The 17268-nt window shown below is 41.3% G+C and overlaps 1 protein-coding gene across 2 annotated transcripts in view; it reads right to left on the minus strand.

Moving 5' to 3' along the window:
* Positions 1 to 17268, minus strand: part of ptprn2 (protein tyrosine phosphatase receptor type N2) — a 189893-nt gene that overhangs the window by 144319 nt on the left and 28306 nt on the right. For both annotated transcript variants that reach the window (XM_036521610.1, XM_036521609.1), the window contains exon 3: positions 13380 to 13493. In XM_036521610.1, coding sequence (XP_036377503.1) covers positions 13380 to 13493 — 114 coding nt within the window. The remainder of the gene's footprint in view (positions 1 to 13379; positions 13494 to 17268) is intronic.

Genomic DNA, 17268 nt, shown 5'->3' on the forward strand with positions numbered 1-17268 from the left:
GGAACAGATGGGGCTACTAAGAAATATGTAACCCAAAATTCAGCCCCCATAAGCGAGAGATTCCAGAGGCACATTCCGATGTGAAGAGGCGCTGTCCAACGAGATATGCAGCGGGCGAGACACGGTGCGATTGTGCGCTGCCACCATACTTTCAGGTTTTCATGGTACATCCAAGGGAAGATAATGAGGGGAACAGGGGGGAATCCACGATGCTGTCTCCTCTCAAATATTTCAAATAATTTCCCATTCAAACTGAGGACCTCTCTGTTTTCCTTTCCTTATTTAGAGAGAGAGCAGAGAATTCCAGAAGGCTATTTGTCAGATGGTGATACCTAGGATAGATTCTTGGAAGACAGAAATATTGAAAAAATGCCCAGATATGACCTTGTTAGCTTAATTTCTAAAGTGCACACTTAGGTATGCTAATTTGTTTTCATGGTTACAAGAGGAGGATACTGAGAAATGCAGTCTTCTGTGCCCTATGATATAATTAAAAGGAAGAAAGAAGGTGGGGGCAAGGATTCTGCAATGCAGGCACTCAGTTTTGCTGAAGAGTGCATAATAACAAAGAGAAAAATCTTCCTATTTTTACCATTAAAAACAATGTTGCCCTTAGAACAGGTGCACTGTGGGTAGCAAGGACAGCAGACATCTAATCCTACAGTTTCAGGTGAGTGGCACATGTGAATTCTCCAAATTCAGCATCCATTAACCCTAACAATCAAATTTTTCTGTTGAAATTCACTACTAAAGCTTACATTCCTGACAAATATTTCCATATACTTTATGATGCAATTGAACCATTTTAACATCACTCTTGAAATTACTAGGACGTTACTAAAATTCACTACATCATGAATATTTATAAATGACCAAGTCTATACTCACCTCCTCTGACAATAACATTCATTAGTCATTAGTCATTCATTAGTCCACAAGACATGTCACTTCACTAACTAAACCATGAATTAAAATTACATTATTGTGTTTGTTATAAGCTAACTAGCTTGCAAAATGATTTCTCTTGTTAACTTACAGTAAGTACAGTGATGTGGAATATTTCAATTTTTGGTTACTGACATGACAAAGTAGCAGTTGTAGAATGGGTCTCTGAACCAAAGGTAAGCAGTTACCTTCATTCCGTTTGACTTGATGTCATTAGTGGGGAACACCCCCATTGTGAATTGTGAAGTAATCTGTTTTCAGTCATATTTCATTTTATCATTTCAATGCCCATATTATAGTTGTTAAAATTGCTAAATTGCAATGTTTGACTGCACTGTATGTTTAGTGACAATAATTGAAATATTTGTCAGGAATGTACTGGCAGTAAGGGTTAAGGAAACTGTGAGAAAAGAGCACCTGTCCCATTCACTTCCAGTTGAGAATGTGGTGTCTGTACTCAATACCTTTGGTTTTGTGAATCAGGGAAAAAGTGGAAGATGACCACCTTATCATAACTGCTTCTGGTTTTACTCCAGCAAAAAGCACTTTCCAACCCTTTCCAACAACTCTTATACTTTAATGTGCAACATAAAAACTGTCCTTGCTGCAATCTCATTGTGAGTGGGCTTTGCTTGTGTTGTCAGTGGGGTATTAATAGGGTGGGACAGTTTCAGATTGCATCCATAGCCACAGGTCTTAAGTTTGCTTCTCACGACTTTTGTGTGCTGCCATTGTTTATCCCTGCTGAAGCTGTGTTGGACTACCCTACTGCATACTGAACTCAATTACCTGCCTGTCTTATTCTGGCCACTCGATCTCTTTTTCCTTCTCTCTTTCCTTCTTGTTTCTCTTGTTCTCTGTCTGTCACACCTTCTATGTAACAAGTGCCCCCATAGCTCTGCCGACTACAAAGAGCTTATAATGACCACAATTTCCCCCTGGTTTTGTTGGATAAGAAGACCAGAGCATCACTGGACCCATGTCATCCCTACCCTGGCCCCCAGTGGATGGGAGGTCTTCAACCATGGCTTGTCAGTGCCTACCAACAGCTATCTTCTCTGGGCAGTGAACTGAAGGATATTTTCATTCACTAGGCTTCTGTTCCACTGTTTGGTTTCCAGTGCCAACTACTAGGGCTGGGTGGTATATTGACTTTTTAAGGTATATGGATATATTTTCAAACGAGACATAGGATGAGACAATACCGATCATATTGTTTATAGTTTGATGTTGCGTTACATAACCCGTATCTTCTGTAAAGCCGTACCTCTCTCACACATATGATTGGTAGTGATATATCGATCTTTGCTACCCTATCGGGAAATACTACCACAAGTAGGTTGTGCTACCTTAGAAGCCAAAAAAGGTTGGTAATTCTTTTTTACCTTCTCAGAAAATGGTTCTAAGCTAATTACATTATTACACATTTCATTAATTCATCCAAAAGCAATTTAGAAAATGCTGTCAAATAAATTTTAATAATAGGCACAGCCTACTTACAATTTATCCATCACATAAACTGCATGTATTTCGACAGTCTAGTTTACATGCTGACATGTACATTTGCAGTCTAGTTTGTCTATCAACACACTCTAATCAATACCAACGTAAAACTTTAAGTAGCATATTTTGATATTCTAAACCTTCTCAGAAAAGACTACCAGGATATAACTATAGAATGTTCTGATTGAATTGAATTGGAATTGAATTGAATGAAGTCTGAATTACCTTATCAGAAAGTGCTACTAACATAAATCTACAGGTAGTGTATTTCGATAGTCTGAAATACCTTATCAGAAAGTGCTACCAACATAAACCTATTTTTCTTAAATATAGGCTTTTTTTTTTTTTTTTTTTTCATTTACATGTTGATATATTGTGCGGCTGTATATGTTCAAACAGGGTAGGCCTGTTATTTTAGTTCTGTCTACATTTTTTGTTATTTGCACAGCTGTGTGTTTTATTATTATTATTATGTGTTTTTAAATATCGAGATATGATTTTCGGTCTATATCGCACAGCCCTACCAACTACCTATGGTTAAGGTCTAACTTAACCTCAAAACGCCCTGTTTACTGTATGTGGCAGCATACAGTAGAAGAGAAGCAGTGTAGCATAGTCGTAACGAGAATGACTTGTAACTGAAAGGTTGCCGGTTTGATTCCCCACTGGGGAGTTGCCTCAGTAAATATCCAGCTGTATAAATGGGTGACATGTAAAAAAAAAAAAAAAACAAAACCTACATACATTGCTCTGGATAAGAATGTCTGCTAAATGCCAATAATGTAATGTAAAGTACTCCTGGATAATGTGCTAAACAATTATGGAAAGTTCAATAGTTTTGGAGCAGAAGGCAAAAGGTATGACACATGGGTGGATTAACTACAACCCCTGCCAGGTCTTTGAAGGAGCCTCGCACATCAGAACTGCAGAACTGACAGAGTCACTACAGTCACCATGAAATATCCCTTGTCTGTGTAGCAGCTGCGGCTTTCTAAAGCACAAACTTTGCTCTGTGCATTTACGGTACATGGTCGGGTGCCCCTCAGCAAACCTCGCTCCTGATTATACTGGCGCTGGAGTACTTAATATCATGCAAATACGTCTCTAAATCCCTCCGAAAGGGCAGCACCCACCTCTGTACACAGAGGGCTTGCTTGTTAAAACCAGGACGATGTCTCCGGTAAAATGCCTCTGTTAATTAGCGGCTTGCCATTAATGCTGCAGCTTTGAAAGTGGAGAGACATTTCCGTGAGCCCTGATGTTTTTGCAGAGACAGAGAGGCCTTCTAAATATTCGGAGCCCATTAGATCCTGTCTCGCGTCGCCTTGTTTTATCCTGTTTTTGAAATGCAGATGCTCTTCCCCCTAAGTTTTGTCTTCCGATTGATGTTAAAGGCAAGCGGAGGGGGGAGAAAAAGGATGAATAATTTAGCAACAAATTTCAACCTAATTAATAGAGCTGATAAGTGTCAGACTGATGCTCTGATGCATTATGAAATAATAACATTGTCTGTCAATTAAACAATGGTTCTGCTTCAATGGTGTGCTCCTCCATCCCTAAGACCAATCTACAGACACTTATAAACAGAAAAGAGGAGCTAATAAACACAAATATGACTTGACTGATCAGACGTGGACACCTACGTGTTTGGTGTAAGTCCTTATTTGACAACATTGCTGATTTCATGTAGCAGAACAGTTATGAAAGAATCCTAACCAGGGACGTTTCCAGCTATTGAAAAGATCAGGGGCTAAGTCAAGTTTGCCTGGGGCTTGTCTTTTTTTTTTTTTTTTTTTTTTGAAAGGAGATCGGCATCGGTAGGCTGGGGAGGTTATATCTACCTTTATAATAAATAAATATTATCACACCTTCGGACGCTGCAAGTCAAGTTCCACTCTGTTACACAGTCTGCCTGTTGTTTTGCTATAAACACCTCCTTTTTCAGGGCGAAAATATTCAGGGCTAGGCTTAAAATATTCGGGGCTATAGCTATAGCTATAGCTAGTTGGATAACATTTATCTCAGTCTACAAAGTCGAAATACAGAGCTAGCATCTGGACACAAACAACTTGCAGTGAGTTGAATCCTGGTGTCAGTCCACCATAGGAGTATCGTGGAAAGGCAAGAAGCACTTTAAAAAAACGCATAAATGCAAACACACACAGGTCTTTCTTCCAGCATTTTAATCAAATCAAACTCTTGTTCCATCCATTCATAATGCTACCACACATGCAGAGTATTTAAGCAACTCACAGCTGGATTAAAAAGTATTTAACGAAGAAAGTTCATCCACAAAAAAGTTCTGCTTTCTCATAGGCTGAGCAGATGACAGGTGTTACTTTAAATGGACAAAAATAGTACTTCTAGTCAACACTCTGCATGTTTGTGGTAGTGCTACTGCTACTGTTTGGAAAATTCACTTCATTGTGATATTTTATGTGTCATCGCTTTCAAGGGTTTTAAATGTGAAAATGAGTTAGAGCCAAAATCAGAGGGCACAGAGGACAAATAGACACGGGCCTGAGTTTTGTGGTTAAGCACCCACTGAAAGGCCCCCTTTTACAACATCTGAAACTTGGTCTGAAACATGGGAATTAAGAGCTCCCTCCAAGCAGAGACAGTTATTTGCTTCCAAAACATAGCTGATCTAACAGCAGAGGGATACAGTTTGTACCATTAAATGAGCTAGAGACACCAGGGGGCGTTGGCTGTGTGAGACACAACACTCCCGCACTGGGCTGCAGATTATGTGGGTTCAGCCATCAAGGTGTGTGTGTGTGTGTGTGTGTGTGTGTGTGTGGGTTGGGGGGGGGGGGGGGGGGGCACACTGTGTTCTCCTGCTCGCTTGAAGCTCCACTGATGCAGTCAAATGAAGTCAGGGGCCAATGCTTTCGCAAACCAAACCAGCCCATTCTGTCTAAACTTTATGAGCCGGTAAAACTTTTTCCTCCCGTCTGCTTTAGAGGGATTTCACAGTTGAAGCAAAAGGCACAGGCTCATAAAGGTGGGCTGCACATGGCATGGAATTGGCTTGGCTTGTGGGAAATGGAGGCCCTACTGTCTACGGCACGATTTGGGTTTCTCATGACAAGGACGGGCGTGAAAGTGTGAGGAGTACCTCGAATCCAGCAGAACAGCAGATACAATGTGATTCCATGAAGGTGACTGCGATACCCTCCATGTCACATAATGTGGTTCATGCAATATGAAAAAAAACTGTCTTACACACATTGGCTGGCTATTGCTAGTCTATTTTCCTTTGTATGTGCATTATGGCTTATAAAAGCCTCCAAAACATAGCTGATTTGACAGCATAGGGATACCATTTGTACCATTAAATGAGCTAGAGATATCAGGGGGCGTTGGCTGTCTGAGGCCTGACTTTCCCATGCTGGATTGCAGATCATGCAGATTCAGTATATACTTTTCAATTCATTTGAGAATATTTGGGTTAATAACGGGTCTGGTTCTCACCTTATTGATGAACCTAATTGTAGTCTGCAACTAAAGCAGCTCCAAATTCCTCCCTCAACGTCAGCTGCCTCCATAAAAATCTTCTTATACGTACAGCACGATTAACTGAAAATTGATGCGCTACATAACCAATGCTAACTGGCTGGGGACTTGACATTAGCTATCTAGTGGTAGATTTGACAAACATAGCTAGTTAGATAACAGGCTACCTATCTGAACAATTGTTGAAGACTAGCTACTTAAACTGGTTGGCTGCTTCCTTTGTGATACTGTGACTAAGCCCCTGACAACAGCAATGCTTACATCGCCATGTAAAGTTTGGTTAGTTTTATTTTGCTTGGTTGTAATCAAGCTAATGTGGGGATCAACAGAGTTATTTTTTGGTACAGATCTACAGAACTAACCAATCGAATTTTGGAGGTAGCCAGCTTTTTATATTTAAGGAATTCAGCTGGCTAATCAAATGATGGTTTAAAGGAATTATTATGACTGGGCGTGTAACTAACAGATATCCAGCTAACTGTTGCTATAATGGATATATTTGTTAAATGGAACAGTCGCATCATTGACGTCTTGTTCAAGTACAGTGGCCGGGCATGGTACAGAGTGAACACAATAGTCAAACGAACTGGACTTTGGGGGTGAAATGTGCTCAGGCACGGTACGGATTGCCTAATGTGAGTACACCCTCAGTGCCACTCTGTGGCACCCTCTCCACGTCACCAACTGTGACATACATACATTGGTTGGTCATTGCTAGTCCATTTGCCTCTGCAATTAAACCGCAATTTCGTGATGTGTAAGAAACCCGTTTACAAAACGAAGGTTTAGGGGCACGCAGCGCTTAATCAGGTAGAAAGGTAAAACGGGAATCAATGCAAGCTGTGCAGATGCAGGTGGATACACCTCCCGCCGCAGTTCAAACACAAGTCCTGATTACACTTATCTGCATTGGGCTACAAGGACTCTGGCGGGCTGTTGAACACTGTTATCTAAAGTATTAGAATTGCGGTCTGTCTCCAAGTGAGAATTATCTCAAATTTGCACAGGTATATCAGAGCTGCCTGTGCCAGTGGTGCTCCCTCTCAGACATGCTACAGCGGCACCAGGGGCATGTCCCTCTCATTGCCTCCTTTAAATAATGCAAGTAATCTTTCCACACATGGTGGGTTTGATACGTTCGGCACAGCCTCACCCACAAGTGCTTCACGTGAGGAAATATCCATGCATATCAGAATTAACCTGCAGGCTGTTAATCTGTATTGTTGCTCCCTGTGTCACCCAACACTTCAACATGCATCCCCTTTTGCTAAACTCTAAATTATTTGCACAACATTAGGTTTCCAAAAGGGTGGAGGTGATGTGTTGAAGAAAGAACAGACAGGCATCTGTTCAAGAAAAATGAAAATGTCACCGCTAAGCTGTGGACGGGCTCACCCGTTCCCCTCTGAATGAGACGGGTGAAAAAGATGGTAATCTCAGATGATACAGATGGGAAGCAGATAGGTACTAATCGATGGAAAAGCGCTGCACTGAAACAGTAATGAACACTTACGTTTCCACAGCCAGATATGTCAATACCAGCCTCTCTACGTGGTGAAGCTGGATTCGATACAGAGCCGTAAATCTCCACATGGGCCTGTCCTTCACAGAACACTGTTTTGTTTTTGTATTCAAAAGTATCTTCCTATATATTACACTTCAGGAACAACACAAAAAGTGCACTTGTCCATTTTTAATACAGTAGGAAGTATAATAAACACTTACTTTGAGAGAGGAATTCTGTGTGGAAAAAGGACTCAGATACAGTCTTCTTTTTTCGCATAATAGAAAAATGAGCCCTGTATTCTGTACTATTTATCTGGTGACACGGTTTCCAGGAGAGGTGACGATGGCCTGTGCATTTGGGAGTTTGATGACCTCATCCTAGAATGAATCCGTACTTACAGAGAAACAGACTTGTATAAACTGTATTTTGTATGTGCAGACAGTATAAGCAGCCTAGACTAGGCTCTCAGCCAAAGATATATATAAATCTTTTTTTTTTCAGGGACTCTATAACATTTAAAAATGAGCCTTTTCACTGGGAAAGTTTCATTTTGTAGAACACTGTGCATTGATTATACATCTGTACTTTCTTGAGATTGTGTTAAATATATAGAAAAAATATATATTTAACACAACCTCAAGAAAGTACAGATGTATAATCAATGCACAGTGTTCTACAAAATGAAACTTTTCTGTCTCCCAGTGCAGTTTACATTCAAAAATGTAAACTGCACTGGGAGTCATCTAGACATTTTAACACACTATCTCTGTAATTTCTTTCTCTAATGTTTCTGTCTGTTTATCCAGCTACAGGTTTTACTAGTTTATCTGACCTTTCTGTTTTCTGCTTGCCGCAAATGATTTGAAGAAATTAAATGTCCAACAAAGTTCTCAAATGCAATAATGTCTTGTAGCTGACGACACTTCTGAGATCCATTTACTTACAGTCTCAGATGTCAATAACAAATGCTGACATTTATTGCAATGAAATAAAAATAGAAGCCCTAAAGATACCCACCACATGATACAACCTCTTATGTCCATGGTTTCATCGTATCACACTTACTGAATATTGAAGGGCTTCAGAAAAGAATATGATGCAAATTTACCTCTCAGTCCATTACCTACAGCTATTGATGAATGACGCTCACAAATTCAATCTCTGTTGCTCCATCTATTTAACATTAAGTAGCAGCTCAGCCTTTATAACTCTGGCATTAAACAGAGAGATTACTACAGGGGTCTAAGAGAGTTGCCTGGGATTCAATGCAATCTTTCAATACCTGAATAATAATAAAAAATGATCAATTTGTTATTGCTACGGCCCTTCCTGCATATCAGGGATCACTTCACCAGGGGGAGGGGAGCCGCCATCAGCATGGGCAGGGCAGTGATGACTGACCCGATCCGAGCCGGCCCTCGGCTGAAAGGTGACCCACGCTGCGCTGTCCAGAGGTGCGCGAGTCTAATGGATCACCGCGAGAGACCCCGGAGTGCCGATCCGGCCCTCGCAACACAATCATGGCTGACCTCTGCTCGGCTCTGCCTGCCAGCCCCTCCACCTGTCAGCTGGCGGAGATTAGCGGGCCGAGAGCCTTGTCTTCCGTGACAGCCGTTCAAAATCTCTTTCGAGCACCAGGCTTGGGCCCAGCTCCGCAGCTTCTCCGCCAGCGAGTGACCCCTGATGCATCTGTCACACCTTGAAGCGTAGTGTCCCCCTCCCCCCCGCGACAAGACGATCTGTCTGACATGTGAGCGCTCTGACACATGCACTCACACACTGTAAATTACCCCCCCACCACCACCTTCCCCCTGCCCCACCCACACACACACACACACACACACACACACACACACACACACGCACACACATGCACACAAACACACCCTGTTGCATTTCCTTACCTCATTCAAACAGGAACTAAAAAAGCACTAAAACAGAGCACAGGTGTGTGGAAGAGGAATAAAGGATGCTGGTCTTTTCATTGAGATAAATGCTGCAAGCCAGCTGGAGCACTTAAGGACCGGAATATGGAAGGGTACAGGCTGTGGGATCCGAAACTGATAATGGTACATGTATTTTTCAAATAAGCCATAGAGGTCTAGTGTTAGCTGTGGCACATCCCTGCGCATAATGTTTTGAAACTGTGGCTTGTCTCGCTGTATAGCTAAGAAAACAAGTTTGACTGTCCGGGGGCGCAGGGGGTCGGGGTGGGTGGGGGATCTGAGGTCAGAGGTCAGAACTCAGGAAGAAAATTACTTCAGGCCTCCTGCTTCAAACAGACAGCGAAACATCTGAACCTCAATGCCGTAAAAAAAAAACAAAAAAACAAAAAACAAAACCTGCTTTGACGAACAGCGTCCTCAGTACACGTGAGTATGCGTGGCCTCAGGATCTGACAGGAACAAGGCGTGTCAATACGCTGTTCTGGAAGAGCTGGCACACGACCCTCTTTCCACGTGCGTACTCTGCAAACCGGCGGAGTCTCCGGTCACTGAGGCTGAAACGATGTCCGGTCTGTTTGTGGTCACTGCGCTTCCCCTCTGAGTTACCATACCGGGTACGCGTACGCAGTGTTAATGAAAATGTCACTGTGCATTATCTTACTTCACTAGGTTTAGAGTGGAGGACTCGAGATCAAGAGAGGTGCCACTGAGGGGAGAATAACTGCGTTCCGTGCCTCAGTTGTTTTTTACCCTTATTTGTTCAAAGATTTGTTACAAATCCTGAATATTTTTATGCTGTGTATACATTAGACATTCTAGACATATAAGAACATGTTATATTTACAGATATATATATACAGTAGTTCTACATATGCTCATGAGATGAGACTCCATTGATGTATTTTAGTTATGGATATAAAGAGCTTTTCTTGTAGTTTGACAAACAGAAAAATCTTCAGTAGACTGACCTGTAAAACTGTGTTGAGCCAAGGCAGACTGAGGGCAGTATCTTCTTTATCAGAACTAACAGAGTGACAGGAACATGATTTCCACAACTGTAGATCTACAGAGTATTACTAAGGAACAGTATTTCCAAATGATCTCTTTGCATGGCAAAAAAAGTATCTACGTTCATTAATATGACACTGATAGATCCTTTGTCCAGCCAAAAACTTCTAAGTGAGCTTTTGAAACCCCGGTAATATGTTCTATATCTCTATCAATATCTGAATGCTTCCCCAACAGTTGTCTCAAACATCCTTTTGTAATAACGCTAAAACAATAAGACTGGCAGTTTTAAAGCAGAGCAATAAAAGGTGGACACACTGTAATTGGGAGCTGTGAATAACAAAGACGCCTCTGAGCATACCGGCACTGGCACTGTCTAATATAAAAGTAATTCTCACTGTGCTGACAGTGTCTTGCACTCAAAGGCACTGTGTAGAAAAATATAATACCAGACGAGGCATTCTCCCTGTAGGAATACAACCAAACGGGGGGAGAATGTCGAGACCGAGAAAAGCTCTTTGCCAGGTCAATTCTATTGATCTAATGACATGGCTGATGTGCAAAGCACAAACTGCATGATTTCTGTGGCCACTTAGATGCAAGAGAGAGAATCACAAATCGATGGCATTGATGTTTTTGTGCCATTAAGATACACTACTTACAATCACCTTGTCTAAAGACAGGAGCTGGATATTACAGATATGGTATTTCAAGAGGGAATATATATATATTTTTTTCTTTCACTGACAAGAAAATAAAAGTAATAAACCAAACACAGGTTGGACACATTCAGCATGAATGTTTCCCTTCTGTTTGGAGCTGAGTTTGATGATCAGTGAGATTGATTACCGCACAGTGCCAAAGGCATCTAAGTGGCCTCTTACAGAACATGAACAGCCACAATTACTACATTCCATGAAAAATCAAAAGGTCTCATGCATCTTTTGAGGGACCAGCACCGAGAAAAATGGAGGAATACAAATAAAATGTACCTCTTCTCATCCCCCAGCTTAATTTTCATACAGCAATTAAAATGAATCCACAGTATTGCTGAACGTCAAATATTCATTACCATGTTGATAATTTCTTAACGATGGCTGTTTATTTTTCATGGTTTTCAGCTCTCGGTTATGCCTGTTAAAAGAGATCAAGCTCCAATGCAGCCTCTGTAGCCAATTAAATAGAGGGTTCATTTGCTGGGCAGAGCTGAAGGTATTTGCTGCCCCCTGGCAGTGACAGGCTATAACTGCAACACAATGAGAATTGACAAGACGCCATTTACAGTGGCAATGAGCTCCATGGTGTTCTGCTGTTCAAGCAATTTGCATGTATTGGCAAATCACTATTCTATCTTACATGATGTGGAAAAAATGCAGTATCGTTCATTTTTAGACTTTGACACCTACTAAATGCTCTTATCTAGTGCAATGATCAAGAGTACTGAGTCTAAAAATTCAATAATTCATGCACCATACATATAACTTGGACATATTTAATAAAATAAATAAAATATCATCAGAGCAACATTATTTGTTTATAGGGCTGTAAACTCCATCGCATCACTGACTGTTGTATAATGATCAACTAAGAACCTAATGGAAAATACTGTACATGTATCTGTCATTGGTCAAAACACACTTATCAAAAATTCAGCAAATCATTTGCCTGAGAACACAGGCCAGAATTACAACACTGAAAAATGCAACCAAATACATCAATAAAAATACATACAACAAGGTGAATGCTTTTTGTAAAAAAAGCATCCTGTTGAAAGTTCAAACATTTCTCCACGTGAATAAAGGTAAGGGTGGGAAAAAGTGAGCAACAGCCTCATTTCAAATAAACAGCCAAAGATGGTGGTGACGTTAAGGTGTATCTTTGAAAAGGTGTTTATGTCTGAACTCTGCAGGTGCCCCGGCCTGTCTGGAGGCAGCAAACGAGCGGCCGCTTTCATCAGACCTCTTTCATCTCCGTGAACGTTCTGCACTGTCAGACTGACCAGCTCATGCTCAGACGCACAAACACTCACAGTCCAAACTCACAGGGAGAAACACAGAAGCCCCACATATTTCCTGCAAGGCTGTAACAATTCCCATTGTGGTGTTGTGGGGCCCATCAGTGTGGCCTACACCAGAGAGGACCAATGCTGTTAGCTACGAGTGGAAAGGGAATGTGACAGTCCCCCATGCTCCTACGAGGTGTCAGGGAGAATGATCACTGCCATCCCTCCACCTATAGAAATGATACATCCTATAATGTCCCTACCGTTCCCTGGGGGCTCCCTGGTGTTGCAACAGATGTCCATCTCTCCAACGGCCTGGCACTTGACATCTCTGCTTAAAATAAACTTGCTACCAGGGTGTCACCACATAACACATGTAGCAGAGCATCACAATCTTGTTTACAGCATCAGTGGCAGTGAGCTTCGCTGTAAAAGCTCTCCGAGAGCAAGCCTGAGAAGATGACAACCGACACATCGGAACAGACAAGTTCTCTACAGACTTTAGGTCTCACTGGCCCAAAAAACATTTAAAATGTATCACGTTACAGATCCACTGTCCTGATTAAGCACACTAATTAGATGGCATCCACTTATTGACTGGGTAGGATAGTCTGACTAATGTAATTACAAAACGTAGAGCCACTTTTGTGAAAAATTAGAACTCACATCCCATAAAGACATACCCATTAAAAATTTTTTCTGACATGGTACAAAGCAATATTTTCAGAGGCTATGCTAACCTGAACAACTCATGAGACAAACATGAAATGGCTTTGCTCCTCATTACGAACTATTCCCAGAGGAAAGGTGTTGGTCCTTGCACAAAAAGGACTAATGATGCTAAACTGGAGAATGGCTGCCAGGCCTAGCTGACCTGCTCTGCGCTGGCGTGTACCGTGGCTGTGGTGTTAATCAGTCAGTGAGGTGGATGGTGATCCATAGCGTACGGTACCTCTGAGGGAGAGCTTCTGGAGGAGGGTCCTCAGATGTTGCAAGTCGGACGGGGACACTTCGTATGTATATACGTCTGTCACGGGGACCTGCTGGCACCTTCCGAACACTCCGTCTGAAAACGAGACCACAAGCTCTCAGCAAAACATACCGCGGAAACCCGCTGGGACACAGCTTATTCACAGATACGACAACCACAAGAGGGCACACCATTGTACAGAGATCCACGCAATGTATTTACAACAAAAAAAGTTGAGCTGAGGGAAAAAATATTGGTTTTACCTCATTTATAAGCTGAAAGTTTTTTTGTCACTTCAGTGCACATCCAGAACAGCTCTTTTTCTGTGAACCCAGAGTTCTTGTTTGGGCACTAATAGCTGGCATTTTTGACAGCATTAAATCGGCGTTAAGATAAGAATTTGGTCATCAATGGAGAGCCTTTATCTCTGGCTGCTTATCTCCAAATCAGCAGGCCCAAGCGCCACTCAATACGCGTTGCTAGGCAACGCGAGTAGAGGCTGCTATCAGCTTCATAATTCAATGGCTATCTAGACAAGAAAGGAAAGCTGGGACACTCAGGGTCGTAATATGCAGTGAAAATAGCAGCTCTCTCGGAATATAAATGACCCAATATCTTTTCATGTTCCTTTCATTTTTTTTCTAAGATGTGAGCAGAAAATGAAGCACGACGTGGGGCTCCGACTTAAAAAGTAAAAATTCAGCAGAACAAAAAATTGTCAAATTAATTTGATCCGAGCAAACTGCTCTCCATCTGTGTTTCCAGTGTAGGCATTTGCCTATATGGACCACAGGGTGCTGGGATTTGAACTGATTACCACATGCAAATCCTCAAGAACACCTCCCTCCTCCTGAATCAGCCTTCAAACACCCACCACGCAGCACGCTGACTGTCAGCTGCATTGCAAAGCATAAGGCCTAATACTCTTTAGAAATGATGCACCTTACATACCGGATGCCTGCTTTAGTGAGGGATCAGTACATCCATGCAAAGGCTAATCCAGTGATAATATTTAATACCTGTTCTGTTTAAAGACCGTGGAATGAATTTCAATCTTAACTTGTTTGTAACAAAGGTAGAAGTGAGGCTAAGTCTGATAGTTTTTCTTTTTGTCCTTATTGTCCAGTTTCTTCTGTGAGCAACACATTCAGGCAAGTGTAAAATGTTTTCTGCAAATTTCAGAGAGCACACCTCATGATGTTTGAAACATTAACAAAGCAACAGTCGCTGAAATCCATTAAGTACATCTTGGTTAGATTAAACACAGACGTAGAATAAACTGTAACAACTCCAAAGTCTGGCAGTTACAAGAGCATTCTAGAACATGACATCACTCAGGGATGAAATGCTGCGCTGCAAAAGCTTTACCCCCCCACCCACCCCCCCCGTGAAAACTCCATTGACCAATCAGGTGGGAGCTTTATTTGAGCCTGAATAACTGCAATCAGCCCCAGTAGAGTCCTGCTCTTTTTCACACAGTACTTATGTGAACCGTCACTTCACAATCACCACCGTCCATTTGCCAGATGACCCAGGGGCGATGCGGGGCTCTGCCAGCAATTCACTGTAATTGCAGGCAGCCCTCCTGAACTGTTTGAAGCATTACTATTAGTCACCAACTTATGATGTTAAATTGCATGCACTTTAGCAGGGGGGAAAAAATGACAGAAAAGCCAGACCAGACAAGTTTTAAAACACCAGATCTGTTTTATTATATTGATATATGCTGTTATGATATGCATGCCATGAATGCAGTGCATATGTCAGCATCAGATCAGCTTTGATGTAATCTGCCTCTGTGCTGTTCACATATTCTTGAAGCATTAATGTTGTGACGGTCACCTTAGTGATTTGTGATGTGACTGATTGCGTACAGCCTGAATTACAGCAAATGGGATTTTAAAGGCAATTTTAATTTGAATACTGGTATTATGATTGAGGGGATTTTTATTGCAGTCTACAGTAGCACTGCTGAAATGATACCCAGTATTTTATCTCTGACTTGGTGTCAGGTGGTTGCCTTTGCCATTCCTCTCTTTATCACTTTATCACGGGGGGCACAGCGTCAGTGACAATTCTCTTATTCCGGAAAAAATACACAATGATTTCCACTAAGGCAAACACTTTACCCTTCATGGTCTGTTTGCTTCCTCCTGACACAGAAATGGTACTTAAATGTCAGCATTCTAACTACAATACCTCAAAAAAAGAACAAGCAGTGTAATATATACACATATATGCGCACTGATGTTGGAATATGATGATGGAATATGCAACATGAAACCTAGTCCAGTGTGTGTTATCGTACATACATCTATCAATCATTTGATCCGCTTAGGATTTCAGTGTATGGGTGGGATAGTGAACTGAAACAGTAAAAAAAAAATGAAAAGAGAATCATTCAGTAATCCTAGTAGAACAGAGAACAGAATTTCAAATTCCAAGGAGAATTTCAAATCCCAAAGCCATCATTCAGGCCAGACAGCATGAGTGACATTTCAGTCTTTAGCATCTTCATTAAAAATGATGAAGTTAAAACAGGATATAACATATCCAAAATTGAAATAAGTTTATTTCAAATTGAGAAGATAGAGTTGCTGTATTTCCAGTATCATAAATATATTCTTCGTAAATTTGCCTTTTGCTGCTGTACTGCAGAGCACATATTCCAGCATGTTCAAAACCCAGGAAAGATTCAAAAAGTACAGCTTGATCATGCTCATCATTCCGGAGTAATGACACATATAATAAACCTCTCTGTGTGAGAAGTGATCAGTCATAATGTTTGTGTGAGCACAGAGGCTGCCCCCACTGAGCCTCTGTCAACAAACAAGCCATACTGTGCTGGAGATTCCAGAACAATCAATATTGTTGGATGCCATCAGGGATCGATGAGAACTGTCTTCAGCCTTGACCTGTCCTGGCACAGGCCATTACCTTTAATGTGGATAGGAGCTCTTTGGAAACCCGTGGAGGGACATTTGTTTCCACATTAGATAAGCCGGACCAACCCAACCACAGAGAAAAGAGGGTTTACATCAAACTATGGCACATCTTTGATTCTGAAGGTTCCAGTCACTCCCATATCCACTGAAGAGCTAAAACAGACTCAGATGTACATGGCAACAACCAGACTATTTGTTGACACAGAAAGTAGGTTTTCATGGGCAACATTGGTTTGATTGCTCTAACACATTTGTATCTCTTACGTAACAAGAACAGCTCAACCATGCTGTTTTTTAATACATTTCTTTGAAAAATGACTGCAGAATGCTATATGTGTGCTCAGAACTAAAACAGAGACCATGGCACAACTGTTATAATGTAAAATGTACTTATTTACCACGGTATTGTTTAAGTAAGAATAACAGGTCTTCCTTTTATGATAAGTACCGTTTTAAAAGCATTCAGTATAGTGTGGTAATGTGACACACTATATACAATGCATAAAATAAAATCTGCTAAATCTGTTCACGTTCGTGTTTTTTTCTAGATGTAAAAGCACTGGGTAGCACTGGGCTTTCTGGGCTTGGACATCAGTGCGATTTCCTGTTGTTGCCTTTAACTACAGTTTGAATACCTCACCAAATGAGGACTGATTTCAAAGTGATGGCTGGTCCTCTGTTGTTTTGCTTTCATCTTGAAAACCCCTAATGAACAATTTCCTGACTACCTGCTTATGTTCTGAAAATATGTCAAAAATTAAATTACAACATTTTCTTCTGCTTTGAAAATGTTGAAAATTAAAATGCTTTGCAATGGCAGCAGTATGGTGCAGTGGTAAGGAGCAGGGCTTATAACTGAAGGTTGCTGGTTTGATTCCCCCTGGGCCACTCCTGTTGTACCCTTGGGCATTGTACTTAACTTAGAA

Source organism: Megalops cyprinoides, chromosome 2 (assembly GCF_013368585.1).
Source record: "Megalops cyprinoides isolate fMegCyp1 chromosome 2, fMegCyp1.pri, whole genome shotgun sequence".
Taxonomy (NCBI): Eukaryota; Metazoa; Chordata; class Actinopteri; order Elopiformes; family Megalopidae; genus Megalops; species Megalops cyprinoides.